Below are 27,507 nucleotides of genomic sequence, written 5' to 3'. Positions count from 1 at the left end.
AAAATAAGTACATGATACAAAATGCTTCAAGTAAAATATAGAATCCCTAATACCTATTGTGACCTCATTTCATGGACTTTGTTTATTTCTAACTGCCAAATTTGTGTTCAAAAAAATTTATTCATTACCTAAGTTGCTTAATACCATATAAACTGCTAACAAAAATGGTAATTTACATTTTATGCATATCAACTTGAAACAACTTCTAATTGCAGGCTAATTCAACTTAAAACCATCTACAGGAGTGCACCATTATAATACATTACACTGTCCAAAGGATGGGTGCATTTGCTAGTGTATATATATATATATATATATATATATATATATATATATATATATATATATATATATATATATATATAAGGAAAATAAGAAATGGTAGAAAATGCTAAAATAATTTTATTGTGAAGAACATTTTAGTACTGGTTTCAGTCTTTTCAACTTTTTCAATTTAGAGTAAAGCAAGAAAAATAATTAAATTGTGGAAAAATTAAATGAAATGGTTTTTAAAGATATTTCCATAGTCTTCAAATAGGTAGGACATTTTCCTTTTTTCTGTCTCTCTCTTACGGTAGGTAGTAGCAGATCTGAAGAAAAAGTTACTATGAGGGATGTTGGTTCTGGACTTTGATTGTTTAAGTAAAAGCAGCCAAGGAAAGAGATGGTGAAGAACAAGATGGAGTGGTATTACAGTAGCAGACTGTTCGTGGAATCTTCTTTAATGGTCAAGTGACGCATTGTGGTTGTAGCAGTAGTGATTGGAATTGTTCTGAATAAATTCATGGGTAGTGACTGTTCTGAATATATCGTTTTTAATATTTGTGTGAGTATTCTAAGATCCTTGTGTGGGTATTATTCTAAGATCCCTTGTGTGGGTATTATTCTAAGACCCCTGTATCATCTGTGGTGGAAGCATTCAAAAGGGGTTTATATTTTTGATAGAATATGCTAATGTGCTGATTGTCTCTGAATTTATAGAGGAGAAAAATTCTGAAGTTGGGTTGTTTGTTAGCGGCATAAATGTTGATGTGTTCACTTAATGCTGTTTTTCTGTATTCCTGAATTTTAATCTGGGAACTATGTAGGGTCATCCTTTGGTGTGGACTGTTTTTGGTTTGGCCTATGTATTGCTCTTGACATCCTGAACAAGTTAACACATATATTAGGTTTTCCAAAGCACATGTAAAGTTGTTTTTCACTGTAAAACATTGACCCTGTTTGAAGGAGAACTCCAATTCCTCAATTAGGTTGACAAGTGTACTTGGGCTTGTGTTAGAAAACTTTTCATTGACTGAGTTGTCTTTTGCTCTTTATGATGGTGTGTGTTTGGAGGATTTGATTCATTCTGTGGTCCCTTTTTAATAGAGGAATGTTCTGGAGGATGGTGTTGAAGGCTTCATTTTTAAGGGGGTTGGGTGGGCATATGTATGGTAGGGCTTTTGGTTGTAAATCCTTCTTTAGTTCGAGATGTCTGAGTTCATGGATTTTGAGTTGTAAGGCATGTTGAAAACCTATATCATTTAGTGATGGTGGGTAGTTCCTGCAGATGAGTGTATCCTTTAGCTCATATAGTTGTGTGTCCCTGGTGCTTGTATCAGTTACTATAGTCCAAATCCTTTTTGCCAGGTTGAAGGGGATATTCATTCTAGTGCGTCTGTGGTGGCATGAATTGAACAATAGATATAGCTTGTAGTATATGTCTGTTTCTATTTTGTTGTTGGATTTCTTAATGAGAATGGACGTTGTTGATGGCTATATTCCATCGTAAATTGAATGTTCATGTCAAGTCCATTTAGAAGTGCTAGAAATTCTTTAAGTCTTTCTATACTTTCATGCCAAAGAATGAAGCAGTCATCTAGATACCTCTTCCAGTTATTTTCTATGTAGAAGGAGAAGACAACTTCTATTGACAAAAATCGGGGACTGCAACGGGTACAAGAATGGCCTCTTCCTTTGCTAACCTATCTTTATCGTTAGGTACTAGAAAAATACGGCAACCAATTCTCTCTCTACATTAATTAACTAGAAGCTTATTCATGAGGGGATTTATGTCTTAGGATGGCAGGTACTCCCACAGCCACTGTAATCTATTGGCACTTCTTCAAGTAATTATCACTTGTTCACAGACAATCATGTGTGAAACAAACTATTCCAGAATAAAATAGAGTTTGAGGTAGAGGTCATATTTTATGAAAGCAAATATATTTCTAAATCTCTCAGAGAGATTTATGCAGTAGCAGCACGATAAAGTGATAGCATGTTGTCAACTTAATGTGACAGTCCCATAAAAGGGAAGAATGCTACTGCTACTTAGCCCTAGGAAACACCATTTCCTGTTGGACTTGACACATTTCCTGTGCCCTTATAAACTTGTGTCTCGTTGGAAAAGGGTTGTGACTTGTACTTATTTTGATGAGGTACAACCACCACTGACATACTAGAATATACACACACATAAATATATTAATGTGCACATAAAGGCATATTCACACAATACAGGAAATGAGTGAAGGAGAAGATATTTAGGAATGGGTGTGGATGGACCCAGCTGAAAGACTTGTATAATAACAGTCCTTGAAGAAAGACAAATTCAGACTTTTTAAAATACTTTAGTCTAGAAGTGGGTGTATTTATGGTCTCAATTACAGTTGCTCTTGAGCAGTTTCAGGAAAAATTGATATAATGATCATATTCAGTGGGTGGGAATAAAGTGGTTAGTGCAGGCCTTGGTGATAGACACAATACTATCGATGAAAGGTAAATGAATTGAGTGGAATAGTTACAAGGTTGGCTAGCTCTGAGGAGGAGAGGTCACTGTAGTTGTGATAGATGAAGCAACATGAGGTGACACACTATGATGGTAGACCAGAGGTTGGAGTGAGTTGGCAAATGGATTAATAGCAATTGATTGGTGGCCAATTTTGTTATGCAGTATAGGATGTCTAAATATAGCAGCAGCACTGTTCCAGATGATAGATCAGTATGCCTAGCAACTGAACATTGAAATTTGAAATTCAACCTGGGTTTGTACAAATCAGTGACTTTGCTTGTGAATAAATATCATTATGACTTGAAAGTGTTGAGCTTCAAAAAACAGTAAAAATGTTGGGCCATCGTATCCTCTCAGAGAGATTTATGCAGTAGCAGCACAATAAAATGATAACATGTTGTCAACTTAATGTGACAGTCCCATAAAAGGGAAGAATGCTACTGTTATTTAGCCCTAGGAAACACCGTTTCCTGTTGGACTTGACACAGTTCTTGTGTCCTTATAAACTTGTGTTTTGTTGGAACTTAGAAGCTTCATAGCTGAAGAGACATTACTCTGAAATTGGCTGACAAAGGTCTAGTACATAAGCTTAGAACAAATAAGGTTTCAACAGTTCTGCAAATGTTCATTCTCTTATCAATGCAAGTTTTTCTTTTGTTACCTTCTTTCTTTTTATTGGTTTGTTGTGGGAGGGAAGAGACAGTCCTCATGGTCTTTGCAGCCCCTCTGAGACTGATGAGATTGATGTTGACAATGTTCTGCTTAAGATGATGATTGGAATGGGTGCAGAGTGGGAGTTCCTGAGGGATGAGGTTCTAGGAAGAAGTCAGTGTAGTGGTTAGTCAGAGTCTAGTCAGGAGAGCAAGGATTGGATAAACACAATACAAATGACAAAAGGAAGAGAAATATGTGAGTCGGGAGTACCTCAGCAAAGGTGACATGTGCTGTTGATGTTTTCTCTGATCTCTTCCACACTCTATTAACTCTGGTATGTTCTTGGGTTTGATTTTATCTCCAAAATTCTTCTTCCAATGCATCAAACAATCTACTTGCTATTAACTTTATTAATACTTACTTCTATGCAGAAAATGCCACCTTTTATTGCTCTTTAACTTTCTGCTTCTAAACATCATCCAAACATGGTCTTGATCTTGCTATGTCAAAGATGTGTGTTAGGAGAAATCTCTCGTGATAGTGAAGCAGAACTTTTGTAATAATCACAAGAATTACTCTAGTTACCCGCTGTTCATGTTTAGAGTGGATGTGTTAATGTTTTCTTGATGTGTCTTTTTACTGATGGAGACAAAAGTGGCATAGTATCATTCAGGGATGTTTTCAAGATCATTGTTCATGGAGTCAGTGCAGATTTAGTGTTTTCTATATTACATAGTGGATGATGTTTTAGGTGTAGACGGGTAAGAAGGAATAAAGGATGGCATTTTCTGCATAGAAGTATTATTGAAGGTGATGGTAAGTAGGTTGTCAATATACTGGAGAAAGAGTATTGGGGATAAAACCAAATCCTAGGGCACACCAGAATTGGCAGAATGAGGAGAGTGATCAGAGAAAGGTTCAATAGCACAAACCTCAATAATACACCCCTCTGGAGTGTAGTGTAAGAGGGTAACAGGAGGGACATTATCAGGTTTGAAGTGATTAAAGTGCTTTCATACTTGGTATATATTCATGGTGGCAAGATTGGTACAGTGGAAAGGGATAGTTTTGGAGGAGGTTTATTGAGTGTGTGCAGTGTGGAATTGGCTGCAAAGTGTCAATGATGTTACAGCAGGAAGGAGAGAAGCCTGCACTTGGCTGATATTCATCACAGTAGAATAGACAAGAGCAACATAAAATAACATGCTTTGACATGTGTTGTCCTACATAACCTTAAAAGTTGAGACTATCATAGCTGAAATAACTTCATTCATAGTTTGTGTGATGAAAGTTGACCTAAAGCTAAACAACAAAGTATAATAAAATTTTAACACATATACATGCATACATACATCACCACCATCACCATCATCATCTGATGTGTTTTCCATTTCATGCTGGCATAGCATGGACAATTTGGTAGGAGCTAGAGAACTGTGCCAAGCTCTAGTCAGCTTTGGTATGGTTTCTATGGCTGTACTCAGGGTTTTTTATGTAGCACCAGCAGCAGTGAGGTTACCAAGTAACTTGTAAGACAAATATTCCTTCACTGAGAGGAGGAGTGGTATTGAGGGAGGTGATGAGAGGTTAAGTATGACAGAGGGACAGAAACAGGGATCTTGCTGTAGAGGAGATACATGGTTACCCCAATCGGAGAGCAAAAGAGCAAGATGATGGCAATGTACCAGGAATACCCTCAAGGTAGGTGAATGTGAGTGATACAGAGGATTGGACAGGATGAGTGAGCAGGGAGTTCATGAGAGTGCAAAGGGGGAGAGGGGAGAAGGGAAATGTAGTGAGTAGTGAACATGAATATATAGAGGTATGACAGGATGACAATAATATAGTAGGTAGCAGGGGGAAGGGCAAGAGAAAGAGATGACAAAGCTGGAGGAGAAGGAAGGAGAGACAAGCATAGTGCTTAAAGAGATGGGTGGGGGTGAATTAATGTTACATGTGGGTGGAATACACAGTGTTTCTGGAACTGTTTTGCTGAGGTGAAGGTGTCTTAAGAACCTCCTATCACCAGACATCTCAGTCCATTGTCATCTCCATTAGGCTCAACATCTAGAGATTGGCTCTCATTCCTTCATCTCATATCTTCCTGGGTCTTACTCTCCCACAGGTTCCATGATCAGCATTTTATACAGCTGTCTTCATATCCAAATCATTATAGTCTTCTCTCATACATGCTACATCTGATTTTTCTTATGTCCAACTTTTCTTTCAACACATTTGCCAACAGAGTAATAGCTCTGAACTTTCACCATCCTATTCTTTTTCTAGCAATTATATGTTCAGAAAATCCTCCTCCACTGCTAATTTGGTCACCTAGGTAACAGAAATTATCCACAACCTCTAAGGAGCTTCTTGGACATTTGAGAAAACCTAATTCCCATATGTCCTTAGTGCTAATTGTTCCTGTGCATCTGCCACATACAAAGATGACTTTATCTGTTAACATACCTGTGATTCCACTGCACCTCTCATGTGTCTATAGCTTGTATTGGGTCCAATGAATGGAATTCCTTCCAACACCTTTCTTTCATATTAAGCAGGGCCATTTATCTGATGGAAAGGGGGTTTTATTCGCTTTCTTGTTAACAACTTTGGTCTTTGCTGGGTTAACTTTAAGGCTTTTAAGTGTTTGCTTCCATACCTGGAATTTCTTTTCTATTTCTGCAACAGATTCCATTATAAGAGCAAGGGCATCAGCATATAGTAGTTCTCAGGGACAGCCAGTCTTAAATTCCTCTGTTACAGCCTAGAAGACTATGATGAATAAGAGACAACTGAGTACACTAAATTCATTACATTACTCACAGCTGACTCTCACCCTACTGACAGTATATCGAGGAGCCAGAAGGGAAGCTAGGCAACAGGTTTACATAGTGAAAGAAGAAGCAGAAAGTAGATATACCAATGTTATACACTGTGGGGATCAGAGGTGTGAGGTGTTTTGGATTGCAGAGCAGTGTATCAGATTAGAGGCATTGTGGGTGAGAGAAGCATACATACATACATGGCTTTTATCGCTCTAACAAGCCATTTGGTTACTCCTAACTTCTTCAGGGATAATAGTGAGAGTTTGTATCAATGAATACTAAGTACAATGGTTTACTATTAGCTAGATACTTCTGCTGATGGCATCTGTAGTATTCCGCCTTAGCACAAAACCCAAACTGCATCTCATCTAGTCTAATTCTGTTCTTAATCAATTGAGCTGGTCCAGTTGCTTGATACCACTGTAATTGTTACCCTTGTAGCAGTTAACTATAATGCTGCTACATTAGTATGAACCCTTCCTTTACCAACTGATTGATAATATGAGTGACTAGGCTGTATCCTACACTAACAAATATTTTAAGCATCTCAGCAGTGATCTCTGATGGTTTCCAGGGGCTTGCCCTATCTTCATATCCTCAATTGCTTTATCTATCATACTGCTGTCAACTCTGAGGGCAGCTCCTAAGTTGGATCCACAAGAAGACTCTCCTTTTCCTGTGCAATCATTACATTTAGCAACCTTTCACAGTGACACTTTCATGTCTCTTTCTTCTTAGAACCACTACATGCAAGCATACCATTATCCATTTGCATGCTTCTCTCACCCACAATGCCTCTAATCTGATACACTGCTTTGCAATCTGGAACATCTCACACCTCTGATCCCCACAGTGTATAACATTGGCATATCTATTTTCTGTTTCTTCTTTCACTATGTAAACCTGTTGCCTAGCTTCCCTTCTGGCTACTTGATATAATTCTCTGCTTCCATCATTTTTCCATGCCTGTCTCCTTGCTTTTATAGCACTGTCTACCTCTTTGTTCCACCACAGTGTCACTCTTGGCCTAACCAGGATTTTGCACCAGCCACAGATTTAGTATGTAGCCCTCAGTAGGTTGCCCCGCAGGAACTTCCAGTGGTCCTTTAAGCTATATGCTTCCAAATCCTTATCATCATCAGATGCTTCCACCTTTAAATGGAATATTTCTAAATTTATATCAGTTTGTTGGATCTTTGAGCTTCTACTTCCTTTTCCAGACTGGTTTGTTTCCATGAGTCCTTTCAGCTCTAATTCTGAAGTCACTAACTACTAACCTATGATGGATTGTACATTCTTCACCAGGGCAAGATTTTGAATTTACAAGCATCTGTCTGATGAGAATGTAATCAATCTTATATATCCACCAGATCGGTAGGTAACCATGTGGTTGGCTGGTTTCCTGAAGTCAGTGTTGCAGATCATTTGCTTCACAGAAACTCAGACAGCTTTGTTCCCTCCTTATTTCTAGAGCCAAAGCTATAACTCCATACACAATAGTAATAAATTCATGGGAGTGCTGCCCAACATGTCCACTGAAGCTACCACCCACAATAAACAACTTTCTGTCATTTGTCATTGAGGTAGTCTACAAGAGGACTTCATAAAGTTAGTCCTTCTGATTATCTGCCAGCCCAGACTGTGGAGCATAGGGGCAGACATAAACATAACTGTTAATATATCTCAGATTAGTCTCATCTTTACTCTACTATCACACATTCTAAATACCTCAATTACCTTATCTACCCATTTTTCTGCCAAAAGAAGTCCACAACATCCACCCCATCATTGCTGCCTACTCAAAAAAATCTGTTTCTAACTTGCAAGGAATTTAGGAGGTTCCATTTCCTCTTACTTCTTGCACTCAGCACATAATCTGCATGCTGTCACTCCAACGTTTCAATCATCTTATCAGTTCTTTTTTTCATTGACTGTGGCAGCTCTGAAATTATGGACTTGGAAGGAAGGGTGGAAAGACAGTTAAGGAACTTTCGTCAGTGCCACACATATCAAATTATAAACATCATCATCATTGTTTAACATCCACCTTCCATGCTGAGATGGGTTGGACAGTTTGACAGAAGCTGGCTAGGTAGAAGACTGCATCAGACTTCTGTGTCTGTTTTGGCAAGGATTTTATAGTTGGATGCCCTTCCTAACACCAACTACCCAGCAGAGTAGACTTAGTGCTTGTTACGTAGCACAAACAGGCAGGTGAAATGAGTCTTGGCATGGTTTTTACAACTGGATGCCCTTCCAAATGCCAACCACTTTACAGTGTGGACTGGATGCTTTTTATCACCAAGTAACTCACAAGACAAAGATCCTTTGAGAGGGGAGGGGGCCTTAGAGGAGGTAGTCTTGTGTCAGATGATGAAAGGTGATAGTGAGACAGAGACAGAAACCGGTGTCTTGCTGTAGAGGAGGTACAAGGTTACTCGACGAGAGAGAGAGAGAGAGGTCAGAAATGAGGACAGAAACATGTGTGCTACTGTAAAGGAGATACATGGTCACTCAGCCTGTGGGAGTGGGAGACAGCAAGAGTGCAAGAAACGGTGGCAGAGTGCTGGGCATACTCACAAGGGATGGGGATCAGAACAGAGTTGCCACTCATCAAATAATAAAACAACCCAGATTATTTGCTGCAAAAAACCCAAATGTTAGAGAAAAGGTATATAATTGGTAATTTAATGATAAAATATATTATATGACAAAATGAATGCAGAATTTGATACTTACTTTATATCATATGGCAACTAATTGTCAATTTCGTACATATCCACATCATCTTCATTCACTACTTCAACGGTGATAGACTCATTTTCTTCCTTTTTGAAGTCCAATCTATTCGTATATCTACGATGACAAGACCCATCCACTACATCTTTAATAAGTTTAGTGTTTGGCTTGCAAGAAATGCATGACACTCCCTTTCTTGTAATTACTTGTTTAACAAGTAGGCGATCGGTGATCGTTTCGGCCTTCAACCTATTAGTGAGCTTTGTCATTGTGTAATTTACTTGGGAAAATATGTACTCCACACACACACTGATGAATGAGGTAACACCGGCAAATTAGTCATGAATTGTGACAGCCTCTCATATTTAGTGTGGTCAAGCCCGTCTTTAAGATTGCGTATGGAATACCAGAATTCAGGGATGCTTTTTGAGGAACATCTTTATATTGCTGAAATAATCTCCACTCATCATCTAGTTCATCAAGTGTTTTTTCTGGTGCAATTACTGGAAAGTTTGATGCCAAGGGAATTATCGACTGAGGAGAGTTAGTGAGATTGTGCGCTACTTTTGGATCAAGTATTTCTAAGAGGGCAAACACTCCAGCTTCATCAAGAGGAAAGCGCATTTTATTTGAGAGCATAATTCTATCAAAAAATGTTTCCAATCAGTTTTGAATCTAGCTGAGTCACCAACGATGGGGTTTTGTTCTAGATATCTCACTGCACATCCACTGAGGTAAATATCACTCATACCTTTGTGATTTGTTGTGTTATTAAGATTAGTATCTGATAATGTAGATACAACAGTACAATAATTCTCTTTTATAAAGCAACTAAGGATATTTTTATATTCACTGGATACAAGTATATGCAACAGATGCAGACAAAAGTGTTCCGATTGAAACTCAACATTAAGAGCATTTACTTTCTTTAATATATAATGTAAGAAGAGCAGCATGTGCTTCATCCCTTGGTTAATCATTGTTTCATAGATCCTTTTTGCTCTGTCCACTTTTTCTACTTTAGCCTCTGACTGAAAATAAAGTACAAGGGCATCCCACGTTAATTACATTTTCACACAACAACCATCTAGTTTGCAAAAGCTTTGGAATCTTGTTTTCTTTTGTATCAACACACTGTATCATATTGAAGTCATTTTGACATTTGCTACTTTGAGAAAAGTAAAAAGTTAAGTCCTTTAAAAAGGACTTGAGCTACAAAGGTAACACCTTCACTGCATGACTTGAACAAAGTGCAAACAAATGGCAAACACAGCCTATTGTAAATAGTTGGAATATCATTTCTCAATAACTTTTGAAACCCACTCTTGTTACCCAACATTGTTGAGCAGTTACCACCAGTAAATCCAAGTATGTTGCTCATAGATACAAACCCTGAGATGAGCCATTTTCTACTACAATTGCATCCAGAAGAGCATCCTTGACATTAAGCGATTGTTCATCAAAAAAGTGAACAACTGTTGCTAAGATTTGTGTCACTGAGATGTCTGTACTCTCATCTATCAGTAATGAAAACTTTTGTTTCTTGAGAATTTCCAAGATTTCATTTTGTTCATAATGTGCAATTCCATCTTGTATAATGTATGTTAATTTTGTTTTTTTCATTTGTAGATTTTTAACTATTTCACTATTGGGAAAGGCCTTTTTACAAATTTCAGCTAAGTTATTTATATAGACAAAAGGTATGTGATGTTCAGCAACATAACCTGTTAGTAGCAAGTCTGCCTTAGCTACTTTTTCATTTAATGAATCATCTGTTTTTTTAACAATAAATGAATCTAGTTTAATAGCAGATTTTGCACAATCAGAAGCTTTCTTGTGTTTGGTAGTGTTTTTATGAGCTAACAGCATTGATTTGTTAGCATTTGTTAGCATTTTTGCAACAAACACAGTAGCAGGTGTCAGGATTTTTATCATCTTGCCATAACCAATCTTTAAGCTTAGCATCCTCTAACCACAACTTCTTGAAATTTTGGGTGTACCACTTCCTCTTCTTGGACACACTATTGTATGCCATTACTTCGCAAAGGGTTACAAAACAAAAACACACACTCAAAATGTTGTTAAACAGATTTTAAATCGTGAGCAACAATCAAAGCGTACACCATCAACACAGTCAAGCTGTCAACTGGCAGTGTCAGAGTTTCAGACAAGTGTACAAGTGGCCACCAACACATTGTAACTTGTAGTTCCCAGGTATGATACAAATATAAACAAATAATGAACGCATATGCTTGGTAATTACGTCACATACAATGTTTGGATCGATAAATTCATTATACGAGATGATTATGGATAATATATAGAAACTTTACAAAGTATTAGAAGAGGTGCAACTTTGGTACATATTGCATACAAAGAGTATGACACTGAATTCTCCTTAAAAGATAAGTTTGCAGCCAAAATTAACTTAAAAACCCAGATTTAATGTAAATTTGGAAATTAAAACCCATAAACCCATCATTGCTCCAAAAAACCCAGATTTGGGTAGAAAAACCCATCAGAATATAAATGAGATGGTAGAATTAAAGAAGAGAGAGATAGGTGGTGGCAAGTGCCAGGGCATACCCTTGAGGTATGCAGGGCATTGCCAAAGAAGCATGAGTAGAGAGTGGAGGTGGGGAATGTAGTGAGTGGCGAAAACCTGGATATATTGAGTGGAGTGGGGGGATACCGGATAGCAATGATACAGTGAGCAGAGCCATGAGTGCAAGAAAGAGGAGATGTGAGGAAGAGATGTAATTTGGTTTGTTGGGGTAGGGTGTGTGAAAAGTTTTCTTGTTATGTGTGGGTGGAACACAGCGCTTCTAGAACTGTTTCACTGATGTGGATAGGTCTTCTTGGTCTGTTGTCATTTCCTCCATGAGATCCAACATCCTAAGATCAGTCCTCATCACTTCATCTCATGTCTTCCTCTTCCATGGGTACCATCCACTTCCAGTGATCAGTACTTCTTTATACAGCTGTCTCATTCATATGCGTTGCATGTCGAAACTAAACACAGTCTTCTCTCTTGCATGCTGCATTTGATTCTTCCTTTTCACTCAATGTTTTCACTTTGTCAGACATGTGCATTGATGTTGCACATCCAATGGAGCATACTGCCTTCATTTCTCTCCAGTCTATCATGTCTTCTACATTCAGAGCCTATATCTCACTACCATGGAGTATAGCCATTCACACACAAGCATCACACAGTCTGAGAGAGAGTCCTTTTGTTGTCTCAACTTCCTCCATCCTATTCTTACTCTAGAAACAATACCTTCAGAGCATCCTCCACCATTGCTAATTTGGTCACCTAGGTAACAGAAACTATCTACAATCTCAAGAGAGCCTCCTGGGTGTTTGAGAGACTCCAAGTCCCATGTGCTCTTAGTGCTTATTGTTCCTGTACATCTGCCACATACAAAGATGACTTTATCTGTTAAGCTACCTGTAATTCTACTGTACCTCTTATGTGTCCATAGCTTACACTAGATGCAACAAATGGAATTACTTCCAACTCCTTTCCTGCATATTGGGCAGGGCCATTTACCTGATGGAAAGAGAGTCTTATCTTCTTTCTTACTAACAATAACTTTGCTAGGTTAACTTTAAGGCCTGTTGATTCCAGGTGATGCTTCCATACCTGGAATTTCTTCTCCAATTCTGCTACAGATTCTGTAATAAAAGTGCAGTCATCAGCATATAGTAATTACCATGGGCATCCAGTTTTGAATTTCTCTGTTATGACATGGAGGACTATAATCAATAAGAGTGGGCTGAGAACTGAGCCTTGATGAACCCCTACTTGTATGCTAAATTCATCACTGTATTCATGGCCAACTCTCTGACAGCACTACTGTACATGGCTTGTACAGCTCTAACAAGCCATTCCTCTACCCTTAACTTCTTTAGAGACCACTAGATAACAGGGTGGGGGACTCTGTCAAAAGTTTTCTCCAGGTCAACAAAAGCTAAGTACAATGGCTTACTTTTGGCCAAATACTTTTCCTGCAGCTGTCTCACTAGGAAAATGGCATCTGTGGTACTCTTCCCAAGAACAAAACTTAACTGCATCTCAACTAGTTTAATTCTGTTCCTAATCAATTGAGCTATAACTCTCTCAGTAACTTTAGCAGCTTGATACCTAAGGCATCACCTTTACCCTTGTAGCAGCTAACTATAATACTACTACATTAGTAATTATTGATGGTGCCTTCCTGAATAACCTAACTAACTATACAGGTGACTAGGCTGTACTCTACACTGCTAGATATTTTAACGTAACAAAAAATATGGTTAATGTTTATAAGTACATCAGCATGAAAAAAATCGATCCATTTTGTTTTTGAAATTTTTTCAGCAGATGCATATGGTTTTGATGACAGTGATTCTGACTATGCCAAAAACCATGTTTTCAAAATTTTAAATTCCCCCTTCCCCACAAATTTTAAAATTTTAACTTTTTCCAAATTTTTTTTTCAGTCTATGTGGAAAAATATGGAGATTAAGAATGTGGGGAAAAGATAATAATTAATTTCAAATTTTCTGTGAGGTGACTTCAAAACTGATTCATACACCCCTCACCACCCCATCCCGCTGTCTAAAAGTGAAGATGAATGGCTTGTGTGTTTGTGTTTGCGCATGCAAATGAACAGAGAAAATACACAGAAACATGTTTTACATACCTGTCGTATATGTCGGTTTTGCGTTAAAGGTAAATGGTCCTGATAGAAACAAACACAATATTCAATATATTTGTGTTCTTTATTCAGAAAGAATAAAAACTTCATAGGACTTCGTTCATGTGTATCCGCCTGCAGGTGTGTGTGTGTGTGTGTGTGTGGGTACGCAAGAAAAACATTTATGGAAAGGTATTGATAAAAATTCTATGAAAGTGAGTTATCTTTATATTCCATATTTGCAATTCTCCACATAAATGATAGGAATATGGGTATTAAATGCTGGTTCAGTAAATTTACGGAATTTACTGAATGCCATCGCCTTCAAGTACAAAACAAAAGATTACCCTACAAATATCACACAAGTGAAAAAATCACGATTCACACTAATATTTATTCACATTTCATTTACACCTGTAGTTAACTTCATGCAGGTATAGTGTGGATTCGATTCTCGATCACCAAATTTCACTTAACAGTTCAACAGCACTTTTCTTCACAGTAAAACAATAGTTTTTCAGTGAGTGACAGCAGTTACATTTGCCAGATGCCTTCGCTAAGCAGAATAATGCCTTTGCCACTTCACCCTTCTAACTTCTTCTAGGCCACCAAAAGTTAGAATTGAGATAACAGGTACCACCAACAAAATCTATTGTGTCAACAATATGTCTCTTTCTGACTGCATGGTTATAAATATTAGAATTTGGTAAGGCAAAATCAGTGAGAGTGACCATCAGTTAGTGAACAGAGACTAACTAGAGTCATGCCCACAGGCTGTCAGCCACAAAAGACAAACAGCCAAAAGGAGAAAGGTTACAATCAGCCACCTATGACAACTTCTCTCAACTCTATAACTTTCACTAGCTCAATTTCTTTTCTCTTACATCATTCTATCACTATCTATGGTTTACTACTACAATAAGAACATGTACACACATACAGGCCAAAATGAACTTTAACCTCATATGCTCTTTCAATTATATCACACCTGCCCGTCGAGGCATGGCATTATATTAAGTAACAGCAAATAAATGTTTCTTTGCAACTTCGATCACCGTTCTTCATTCATCTTGCACATCTGCAACAACAACAACCATTAGACACCCTTAAATTTGAAGACTTGATACAGCAGCATGGCTTTTTGCAACTCTTGCAATGTCAGTCTATATGAAGGCATACTCTGTTTCCATGGCAATGATGATGCCTCTATTGAATTTTTAGTCGAACATGGCCTCCTGCTGTGTGCATGAGATTGTTCGAACTGCAAGGGACAAACATATGGCACTGCTATACGGTAATGCAACAATATGAACGGTCTAGAATGGAATGTGGATACCCCACATCTACATTTAAGGACACCTTTCTGGAAGGCATCCATCTTCTGCCTTGGAAAGTTTTGTTTTTTGTGAACCACTTCCTCAACAAAGCTTGGTCGCACAAATCAATAGAGGAAAACCTTGGATTCTGCCGTAAAACCTCTGTAGATTAGCGGTCTTTCTGTTCAGAGGTTTGCTAGTTTTGGGCAGAAAACCACCAAACTATTATTGGAGGGCCAGGAGTTAAAGTAGAAATTGACGAGATGGTTTTAGTCCATCGGAAACACCAATGCAGCAGGATTGTGAAAACAGTTTGGCTTTTTGGTGGACTGGAACGGTTAAGTAAGAAGGCATTCGTGGTTCCACTGCTAAACAAATGTGGCGAGGCTGACAGACAAGATGCTGAGACCCTGACTGCACATATTACCCGTTACATCAGGCAGGGGTCAATTATTTATAACGAGTGTTGGCATGCCTATAGTAACCTCAACAATCTGGGCTATACGCACTATCAAGTGAACAATAGTCATCATTTTGTTGATCCAGTCAACCCATCTGTTCACACTAAATATATTGAGTGTTCATGGGGAACACTCAAGAAGAGCATTATTCGACCTGGAATGAGTACCTGAAGCAGTACATTGCTCGGTTCCTTTTCTTACAGGCTGTCTCACCACCAGCCCAGCAACTTCATAAGTCTCTTGTGGAGGCTGCAACATTATATCCAGGTTCCTGAAGACATAGAAGACTATACACAAAAATGATTTAATTAAAATCTTTTAAAACACACATAACACATTTTTTTGCAGTTAACAGAAACAACACACCACCACATACAGTTCTATATTTAAGAGATGAGAAATTATGTACATTATTTACATTCAATGGATGTTTGTTGTTAACACATCTTGGCTAGAGGGTATATCAGGCAATACGTGCTAACAACAAACAAGATGAGGACAAATATCCGTCGAATGCAAATAATGTAAATAACAACACCACGTTTTGCTTCTATCAGGACTGTTTACCTTTAAAGCGAAAAAGCAAAATCAACGTATATGACAGGTATGCAAAACATATTTCGGTGTATTTTCTCTGTTCATTCACACACGCTAACACACAAGCCATTCATTTTCACTTTTAGACAGTGGGATGGGGTGGCATGGGGTATATAAGTCAATTTTGGAGTTTCTCCATAGAAAATTTGAAATTAATTAATTTTCCCCCCATATTCTTAATCTCCATTTTTCCATGTAGATTGGAAAAAAAAAATCGAAAAAAGCTAAAGTTTAAAAATTTGGAGTGGGGAGGGGGAATTAAAAAATTTTGAAAACATGGTTTTTGGCATATTCAGAATCTCCGTCATCAAAAACATAGGAACCCGCTGAAAAAACGTTTTTAAAAAAAAAGGTCAATTTATTTGTGCTGGCATACTTGTTCTAAACATTAACCAAAGATATTTTTTTAAAAATTGGTGTTTATTTACATTTAACAAGAAAAGATAAAATAAAATTTTGATGGTGAAGGGAAATCATCTTGGAATAATGACATTAGTTTTCACTAAATTCTTGTGAACAAAGGAAATACAAGAAAATGACAATTGAACACTAATTTTTACTACATATTAGTTTTATCTTATCACATTTTCTACAGCCAAGGGTGACAGATTTTGTTTCTAAGATTACTTTGCATGGAAATGGAAAGTTGAGATGCCTATGTTTTCTAATGTGAGTGAAGTGAGATGGCAACAACTGGATTGTCCTGCTTATTTGATAAATGAATGACTCTCACCACCAACTTTAATAACAATTATCACTTGTTCCTAGAATCTCTGTCGAATTAATACGACCATAGAAGCATGACTAGATAAGTTCTGTCTTTCTAGCCTAGCTTGTACTTTTCTATGTATTTTTGCCCTGATTCGTAATATCTTATTTAGTGCTCAAATTCATTTTCAGTTGTCCCTAACGACGTCGTCAAACTCACTCATTTATTCAAGTTTTTCAGCTTTAATTTCCTCACATAGTCACCTATCTCTATAATTCCGTCTTAGACTTAGCTGGCTGAAAACCTTTATTTCTCAATTCTATTTCTACCATTCAATATTTTTTGTGTCTATGCAACAGAAATCCCCAAAACTATCTCTCTATTCTCTCTCGTGCTGGCCTAACCCCACTCTGCTTTACTCTGTCTCGTTCGATGTCTGCTTTTCTCTGTCTCTCTCGATCCCTCTCACTCTCTCCTCCTTCTTTCCATTGACTCCTTGCATCGCCAGGTCTATGAAACTAGCGCGTGCACCCCATTCCCACACTTGACCGAAATACCTCTGCAGCAATGGCCTTGGTGCACCCGCCCTCCCACCCCACCACCAGTACCGGAAGTCCCTATCTTCTACACCAGTACTAGAAGTTCTTGACTGTCTCCCATGAACACTTCTAAATGCTCCACACCATTCCCCCCACCCCCACTTAGGGTTTACCCCCTATGTAAGGTAGCGATCATATGGTGCAAAATACGATAGTGTAGTAGATGCAGGCTGAAATGAATGCTACTGATTGTTTATGAATTCTGCAAAATGCGAGCTTTCTTTTCAGGTACATGACACTGCTGCTTCCTGCCCCAGGGTCTCATGGGCCCATACCTCCCACACCCTCAGGGTTGGCACTCTCAACATCGGCACTCTGAAAGGTAGGTCTGGTGAGATTGTTGAGATGCTTGAATGGAGATGTGTTGATACCTGCTGCCGCCAAGAAGTAAGGTGGAGAGGAGGTTCTGCTAGGTTCCTCACAGGCAAAGAACACAGGTATTCTGGGCAGGAAACTCAGACAGGGTCGGGGGCGTGGGTATACTTCTTGCCGAGAAATGGGTGGATAAGGTAATCGAGGTAGTTAGAGTGTGCGATAGAATACTTAAGATTAGATTAGTCCTTCACCATAGGTTAGCAACCATTATCTCAGCCTATGCCCCTCAGCCCGGGCTATCCGACGGACAGAAAGACCAATTTTATGACTCCCTCCTGCAGACTACCTCGTCGACGAATGACAGGGACCTTCTCATTGTGGCTGGTGACTTCAATGGTCATGTTGGACAACAATCACGAGGCTTCTATGGCGTACATGGAGGCTATGGTTTTGGTTCCCGCAACGAGGAGGAAACCAGGCTGCTGGAGTTCTGTGATGCAAATGACCTTATGGTCTGCAATACTAACTTCAGGAAACCTGCAAGTCACCTAGTCACCAACTGTTCTGGCGGACACACTAGCCAAATTGACTACATCCTCGCCAGGAAAAGGGAAAGATGGCTGCTTATAAATGCCAAAACCTTCCCAGGCGAAGAATGTATTCCACAACATAGACTAGTAGTTAGTGACTTCAGGATCAGGGCTAAGTGGTTGCCCAGAAGACGACCAGCATGGAGGAGAAGGGTCTGGAAGCTCAAAAATCCTGCGAATGGACAAAGATTTAGAGACTTATTACTGGAAGCTTTTGATGAAATAGAAGGGGATGTAGCTTCACACAATGTAGAAGACAACTGGACATTTCTATGGGACAACCTGCTGAAGGCCACTGACCAGATCTGTGGATGGTGCAAAGTCCCCTCTCGACCGAAAATAACGTGGTGGTGGATCAATGTTGTTGACAGGGCGATTAGGGAAAAGAAACAGGAAGGATTGGAAGAAAGGTGGTAGCAGGGAATTGTATCAGACTTACAGAAGGGAAGCTAGGCGACAGGTTTATTTAGCCAGAGGGGAAGCAGATAAGAAAAGATTTGCCAATGTTCTGCGCCATGAGGACCAAAACTTGAGGTAATTCATGTTGCAAGACAGTGTGTGAGAGAATCGTGATGTCGTGGGAGAGAAATGCATTCGCATGGATGATTGTACGCTTGCACTAAACGAGGCTGCAAAGAAAGAGGTTTGGAGACGCCACTATGAAAGATTGCTCAATAAAGAGAATGAATGGGAGAAAGAGTCTGCTGAATGTCCACCCAACTGAGGGACCAGCTATCCAAGTTGACAGTACCATAGTAGATAAAGCAATTAAGAGTATGAAGACAGGGAAGGCCTCCGGCCCATCAGGAATCACTACAGAGATGCTCAAAATATCTGGCAGTGTCGGCTATAGCCTAGTCACCCATGTTGTTAACCAGGTGATACACGAAGGAGTCATACCCAATGACTGGTGTAGCAGCACCATAGTCAACTGCTACAAAGGTAAAGGTGATGCTTTAGATACAAATAATTACAGAAGTATCAAGGTATTAGATCAGGTAATGAAAGTCACGGAGAGGGTCATAGCCCAACTACTTAGAGAGCGGGTCAGTTTAGATGAGATGCAGTTTGGGTTCGTGCCTGGGAAAAGCACCACTGATGCTATATTTCTGGTAAGACAGCTTCAGGAGAAATCTCTGTACCTGATCCTTCATCTGGTGGTCAATGAGGAAACTAGAGATAGACGAATGGTTAGTGAGAGCTGTGCGAGCCATGTACAGAGACGCTGTCAGTCAGGTGAGGGTTGGCAATGAGTACAGTTATAGTCCTCCAGGCTATAACAGAGGAATTCAAGACAGGATGCCTCTTTGCTGAGTCACTATCAGAACTAGAGGAGAAGTTTCAGGTGTGGAAGCAAGGACTAGAATTGAAGGGCCTTAGAATCAACCTAGCTAAAACCAAAGTCCTAATAAGTAGGAAGGTAGAAAAATCACAAACACCTTCAGGTAGATGGCCCTGCTCAATCTGTAGAAAAGGCATAGGTAGAAACTCTATAAGATGCACCCAGTGCAAGCTATGGACACATAAGAGGTGCAGCAATATCAAAGGAAGGTTAACTAGGAAGTTAGTTTTTGTATGTAGCAGATGTTCAGGAGCTATAAACACTGTAAATGTGCAGAAAACAACTTCTCTCACATTCCAGGGAGAAAAACTAGAAGTGGTTGTTAGCTTCCGCTATCTAGGTGACCAAGTTAATAGTGGGGGAGGGTGTGCTGAAAGTGTAGCTGCTAGAATAAGAATAGCCTGGACAAAGTTCAGAGAGCTCTTACCTCTGCAGGTAACAAAGGGTCTCTCTCTCAGAGTAAAAGGCAGACTGTATGACGCATGTGTACGAACTGCCATGCTTCATGGCAGTGAAACATGGGCCGTGACTGCTGAAGACATGCGTAGGCTCACAAGGAATGAAGCCAGTATGCTCCGATGGATGTGTAATGTCAGTATGCATACTAGACAGAGTATAAGTACCTTGAGAGAAAAGTTGAACCTAAGAAGCATCAGTTGTGGTGTTCAAGAGAGATGATTGCGTTGGTATGGTCATGTGGCGAGAATGGACGAGGATAGCTGTGTGAAAAAGTGCCACACCCTAGCAGTTGAGGGAACCTGTGGAAGAGGTAGGCCCAGGAAGACCTGGGATGAGGTGGTGAGGCAAGAGCTTCGAACATTGGGCCTCACCGAGGCAATGACTTCTGACCGAGAGAAGACTAAATCCAAGGCCTCTGCCAGGGGTGTAGCCAGCCCACTTATGCGTACCTTTCCCTCATTGGACACTAAACTCCGCTTGCGAAGACCTGTTGAGGCAAGTGAAATCGAAACCGAATTAAATTCGATGACTGGCACCCATGCCAACGTCGTCTCCTTCATTGGACACGAAACTCAGCTTGCGAAGACCTGTTGGGGTAAGCAAAAATGAAATCGTGATGACACCTGTGCCCAGCGTCGCCTTTCTGGCACTTGTGCCCATGGCATGTGTAAGGACTTTCGAGCGAGATCGTTGCCAGTGCCGCCAAACTGGCTCCTGTGCATGTGGCACATAAAATACACCATTTTGAGCGTGGCCGTTGCCAGTACCTACTGACTGGCCTTCGTGCCAGTGGCACGTAAAAGCACCCACTACACTCTCGGAGTGGTTGACGTTAGGAAGGGCATCCAGCTGTAGAAACTCTGCCAAATCAGATTGGAGCCTGGTGTAGCCATCTGGTTTCACCAGTTCTCAGTCAAACCATCCAACCCATGCTAGTATGGAAAGCGGACGTTAAACGACGACGATGATGATGATCTCTTCTGGTTGCACAGGGAAAATAAAAGGAAAACTGATATATGCAACTTTATTGTATTTATCTCATACAATAAAGTTAATTTTATTGTAGTACATCCCTTACTTTCAATAAATACATTCACCATGTATTAAGTTATTTTATGTTGAGGTATTGAGATAACAACTTCATGCCTAGATTACAGATTTTTATGAAGGATCTTTTATAGTAAAGGGTGTACATGTTTAATACAACTTGCCTATATTGATGAATGTGTATACTACTACACTTCATTGCACTAATGAGTTGGTTTGCATGGTGGAACATCTGCTTTAACAGTTGAAAACTTTTCCTATTGCTCATCACTGAACCATAGTCAGATCCTGTCAAACTGTCCGGCATGTATAGCACAGAAAATAGATATAAAATTATGTAGGAGATTATGATGATGTGACTATTCTACCTGTTTTATGTTCAAAATAGTCAGATCTGACCTCTCACACATATCCTACAAAGACATTCTGAAAATAAACAATCACACCAACAAAATCTCAAAGTTACATGAAAATCTCAATAGCATAATTAATTCAAAACAAAGTAATCTGAATGCTAAAATGTTAAGGATCAACAGGAATCTCACAAAACAACTTGTAAATTTTATAATGATGGCCACTACTTCAGTAATAGAATACAGTTTTGCTATGTTAAGCTGACTGTTAGCTACTCAAGTTCATATTTATCGCTGCTTTCAGCAGCATTAAGCAAATGAGAGAAATATCTTCCATATATAGCTTTGACACAAAAGAAATTGAATTCTGCACAGAATCTTTTATTAATTCAACAACATTGCTGCTATTTACAGTAGGGAATTATACATGCTTGGAGTGGTCAGATGAGAGGAAGCTGAAAGTGAGGTAATAAACTCTCAGCCTATCTAGCAAGAAGCTATTGTTTAAAAACCAGTATACATGGGGTGAGGGATGAAGTCACTCACTCATACACAATTACATGATGAAAGTCATTTAACCATTATACATACTCACACATATACAGACACATTATAAGGTCAATAATATTTAGAGCATGTAGAATCAGCAAGTTGTGAAAATTATGAAATTCCTATTCTGCATTCACATACATGCACTTACTGACATATGCACATGTGTGTGTGTGTGTGTGTGTGTGCGTGTGTGCGTGCACATGTATGTATGTATATGTGTGTATGTATGTATATATATATATATATATATATATATATATATATATATATATAAATCTCTCCAAGTAGAATGGCGAAAAGTGTTTTAGTCATCTTCTTCACTTCCAGACGAATCCAAATAATTCAACAGTTGTGTCATTCTGTATTCACCATTCTTTTCCTTGACATCTGTTTCTTTTTTATGGTTTTTGCCTTTAGATGGTTTGCTTTCTGTTGTAAAGTATCCTAAAGCCACAAAAAGCAAAATCATATATATTTGTAATTAGGGTTACAACAATATTTTATAAACATATGTTTAACCTCACTGTCAAACTTGGCAGTGGATTAAACCACAAAGATCTCAGTAACCGGGAAGAAATGTCTGTCAAGTTTCATTTTCATTAAAGTCTCATCTGGGTTCACTTCTTTTCTCTCAATTGCTGTGAAAGAATGCAATAATAGGACAAACTTAAACACATCCATAGAGTGTAGTGTTAGGTCAGACCTAGTTACATATGAAATTGACCCTGTAAATGGGACACCAACACAGTGTATAGTTTCAGCAAGCTATGTGTTGGCATCCATATTTTCTCAGTATTATGCTTCTAGACATGCTATCCACTGTGCTTCAGGACAGGTACAATGACTTTGCCAGAAGTTATTGCACAGAAAGTAGGATTTTCAACTGGAGAGGATTCTGGGTTGAATCTAAGCTAAAGCTATGAGTTCTGGCTTGTGAATGACTGTGCTCTCATCACAGGTTCAGAGCCTGAAATGCAACAATTGATGTTTAGGTTCTGCTGGTAACTTCAATTTTACCACGAGCACAAAGAAAACTCAAGTCCTTTACTAATCAGTCTCTCACTAAGAGTGTGTGACACCTGCAATCACAGTCAAGGATTAGACTCTAATGGTAGTTGACATGTTCGCACACTTTGACAGCACTCTCTCAAGAAACGGTAACATCAATGACAAAGTTTATGCCAAAGCCAGCAACACCTTTGATAGACTTTTACAAAAACATCTGAAAGGAACAATCTCAATCTCCAAACAAAGTCAAAAGTCCACAGAGCCATTGTCTGCCAACTTGGTGTATATTAGTGAGATGTAAATAAGTTACAGCAGACTCACCAAAAATTTCAAGAAGTTCCAGCTGCACATGTATTGATAAGACAAGGTTATAAACACTGAGCTTCTCAATTGCATACTATTGTTAAGCATCTACACTTTTCTACAGATCCCAATCATGCTGGTCTGATCACCTTGCCAGAATGGATAAGGAACAGCTTCTGAAATAACTTTTCTACAACTAATTGAGTGGAAGAATGATTGGCTGATGAACAGTACAAACACAGTAAGGACACTCAACTTCTTATGAGATTTCAGCACCAATCCAACATCATGAAAAAGCTTTACAGTTGAGCTAGCTGACACAGCCTTATTAGGAAAGGTATCATTACATCTGAGCAAAACCAGGATGGGACACGCTGTACTGAAGAGGAAGCTATGCAAGTAGAGCTTGAAGAGGAAGTTATTCAGGGAGCTTGAAGAGGGAGCTATTCAGCATAATGAATACATAATTTTCATCACATCTGCTCAGCATGCAACAAAATGTTTTATGTCCACACTAGACTTGTCAGCAACTCTTAAACACATCATCCGAGTCCTCAAACAAAGAATGATGTCATGGAAGGAGGTATTCATTCACAGTGCAGACGAAAGTAAGTGAATAACTAATGACACTTAAGACAAAACAAAACTAGTTGATTCAATTTTCCATTTTGATTGCTGATATAACTAGTTTAACTAGGAGGTTCATTGTTGGCAGACATTTCATTTTGGTTGCTAATAGTACTGAGGTTTAACTACAGGATTTACCATTACAGAAAGGTTAAATATAAACTTACTAAAAATATGTTTGTAACTACTTATAAATTTTAATCTCAAATAAGCTATTTAATACAGAGATACATTTTTATCAGTTTTCATTAGCAAAAGTCACAAAAGGTACTGCAAGACATGCTAACAATTCCATCTAGAGGAGTTGACTGTACTAGTAAGGATATAAGACATGGAAGGTTCTGTATGCTATCTGTGGAGAATACCTACAGCAGAAGGTCAAACCTCAGGAGAAAGACCTCAAAGGAAAGATGACAAAAGACTGATACACCAATATGAAATATGATCACAAAGACAATGACAGTATTAATGACAACAATAACAGACTAATCTGAGCATTGTATGCATCAACATAAAAAAAGGCCTATGACATGATGTCTCACTCTTGGATTGCGATGTTACTCAGAATACTTAGCAAACCTCATCAACATCTTGGATGTTACTATGACAAACTGCAAAACAAACTTTATAGTGAACATGAAATCAGTGGGAAGTGTTGTCATTAAAAGTGATATCTTACAGGGTGACATTTTCTTACTCTTGTTATTTATGTTAATACCTATCTCAGCGAAACTTAGTAAAGTCAGCATGAGCTATAAACATTGGAGAAATGAACCCCCCTCTAAATCATCTGTTATTCATGGATGACTTGAAGATATTTGCAAAGTTAAAAGAAGGTAATTCATTTGTTAAAACAATAAAGTTGTGCTGCAGTGATACTGGAATGGAATTTAACAATGAAGAGACAGAACAGAGTTCTTTTAATGGATAGATTTTAGAACCCAATGACAACGGATACAAGTATCAAGATAAACTGAAATTCTATGACATTACGCATAAAGAAATCAAAGGAAAAGTGAAAATAATATGCTTGAAAAGATTAAAGCTTTTAATGAAGTTCAAATTTAATTCAAAGAGGATGATAAATGCAATCAACAAGTGGGTAGTTGCTATTATGCATTATAGTGCTGGAATAGTAGAGTAGAAAAAAATTAAACAGAAGTATTAGACAGAAAAGCCCTAACTATGTATGGAGCACTTCATACCTGAAATGAAAGATTTTAATAGCATTTCTGATTGTATGAATAGAGGATGGAGGTTAGTAAATCGCTATGTTAAGATCTAATTGCAGTTAAATATCTGGGGAGAATTCTACCATGTGCTACAGTATTGCCAGAAATGTGTCACAAATCAAACAAAACACCCAATCTTTCAGTGATATAACAATTTATAATGGTAAGTAAACAAACAACAGGGAATAATTTGGTTTTGGGTAAGTGGGAAATATAAAGTTTTGTTACCTCTTTTTTCACATTCTTCTGTATCAGGAAATCCAACAGACCAAAAATGTTCTGGTGTGTTGGGAGGTTTGTATTTTGCTCTGTGCTTTGAACAATCTCCAATCTGTTTGCTAATTTCCTCATCAGAGAGACCTTTTGTTTTGTAATACTGAAACCAGAGAAAATTTTAATAATGGAAGAAAGAAGCGGAGAGAGCATGTAAATGTGAGAGAGAGCGATAACATGTCTATTACAGAGGTTTATTTATCAGAGGGATTATGTCCCCACATGTAAAGACACATCTTCACATACACATTCTCGAATAAAAACATCACTAGTGTAGTCATGTATGTTCAAACACACAATTTTGTATCTTATGAAGGAGACGACAAAGGACTGTGACAATTAGCAACATGCTGTGTGAGATAAGTTCCAACCATCTGTGAAAGTATGACAAAATGTGATAAAATTTAGGTAATAATGGAAGCTGGAATATGTAAAATATTTCTACACCTGGGCCTTTGCCTATTTTGTACCTATGTCTCTATTTTTTGTTCTCTTGCCTTTTCATTACACCCTTATTTATTGCCCCGCCTGTTCACTATATTATGCCACCCATGTAATGAGAGAAACATTGAGATCTATTTACATGTAATTCCCAACTTATCACCATTTAACTTACTGAGTGAAAAAGTAATTGCATTGAATCTGTCAGCATCCATTACATTCCCTTAATGACATAACTTTCTTCTAGCACTATCCTGACTATTTGTTACTTGTACTCTCCCACACCAGCAAATATCGCCCCGCTGATACCTGTAGCTGCTACCCCACCTCCCTAAGGTCACTCATTGACATCAATTACATCCTCTTACCACCAAGCATTTTCATACTTCTTACTCTATCTCACTGCCCTCTGTCATCAATGTCTCTCCCATTTCCCTATCATCTACATTGTTTTCTTAATCACTTGTGTCTTCCTTCACAGCTTTTCTCAATTTCACCTAAGTCCATCTTCTGCTTTCACTTCCATATGGTCACCTCAACTACCGTTTCTCTCTTCACACTCAGGTACCCCTTTCTCTATCTCACTTTTGCAAATGCTTTCTATTCTATCCACTATATTAACGACATTTGGAACACATGGTGTCAATATTGAGCTGTGAATATTTGTCTTGCACAGTACAAAGCAACTTGTGCCAATATCAATGTAGTTGCAGAACAAGTGGAGAAAACATAGGGTTAACAGACCCCTGTAGTCTTCTTGAAGGCATGGCGAGCTTACTTGTGCTGGTGCCATGACAAAATTAATCTAATACACTCTGTAAAGTGGTTGGTGATAGAAAGAGCATGTGGTCTGCAAACCTGTCTAGGAAGGTAGTGACTCCAAGCAAGAACTAATCAGAATGTGACAACTCATCCGACCCATACCAGTATGAAAAGCAAATGTAAAATAATGATGATGACACACACAGTCAAGAATTACCAATAGATATTTCAAATGAGAATTTAGTAAAGCTATGTTGTCAACTTACTTCAACACATTCTTGACATGCATATCCATTTAACAGTCTTCTGTCATGCTTCTTACGAACCACAGTATCATAGGCATAGGGATAGTCTTTCTTCTTCCAAGGACACCTGACAAAGAAATTGATAGATTTCAATTATTTGAATCTGTATTTGACCATAAATCAATAACATAGTTAAAACTGCATCTCAAAGGCCAGCCTTTCACTTCAGGTCACAAACTACTTCAGCCCACAACAGCCGCTGACCCTATAAAACACATAAGTACACTCTACTTTCTCATACAGTTAACACTATACTGGTCTCTTTTCACTTAAATACTTCGACTTTTTCAAAGAAAATACTGAAGTCTGCTTCATATTTTTAAGACACCAAAGGTAAGCTGGTTGGGCTTGATGCTTGCTGCAAAGCCGAAAGAATTGTTTGAAATCTTGCCTAATTGACCTAAACGAATAATTAGTCATATTTGTGATGTCATATCTTTGAAACTGAGGTAATAATCATCTTCAAATTACACAAATTAAGTGTTCATGGCATAGAAGTTTCCTTTTTTTTTTCATGTTGTTTTTGGGCAGGAGTGGCTGTGT

General features: G+C 38.5%; 2 protein-coding genes across 2 annotated transcripts in view; both read right to left on the bottom strand.

Moving 5' to 3' along the window:
• LOC149136152 (uncharacterized) overlaps positions 1-10,956 on the bottom strand; it is an 80,633-nt gene extending 69,677 nt beyond the window's left edge. Inside the window, exon 1 of the mRNA XM_089351059.1 lies at positions 8,992-10,956. Coding sequence (XP_089207185.1) covers positions 10,369-10,956 — 588 coding nt within the window. The 3' untranslated portion in view covers positions 8,992-10,368. The remainder of the gene's footprint in view (positions 1-8,991) is intronic.
• The window catches only part of LOC106880552 (uncharacterized), a 101,598-nt gene continuing 74,476 nt past the window's right edge, over positions 386-27,507 (bottom strand). The window contains exons 8-10 of the mRNA XM_052967287.2: positions 26,926-27,031; positions 25,412-25,559; positions 386-22,457 (exon numbers count right to left, since the gene is read on the bottom strand). Coding sequence (XP_052823247.2) covers positions 22,318-22,457; positions 25,412-25,559; positions 26,926-27,031 — 394 coding nt within the window. The 3' untranslated portion in view covers positions 386-22,317. The remainder of the gene's footprint in view (positions 22,458-25,411; positions 25,560-26,925; positions 27,032-27,507) is intronic.

This window comes from Octopus bimaculoides, chromosome 4 (assembly GCF_046866305.1).
Source record: "Octopus bimaculoides isolate indiv1 chromosome 4, ASM4686630v1, whole genome shotgun sequence".
Classification (NCBI taxonomy): Eukaryota; Metazoa; Mollusca; class Cephalopoda; order Octopoda; family Octopodidae; genus Octopus; species Octopus bimaculoides.
The sequence above is the reverse complement of the archived record's forward strand: the minus strand, read 5'-3'. Positions and strand labels throughout refer to the sequence as shown.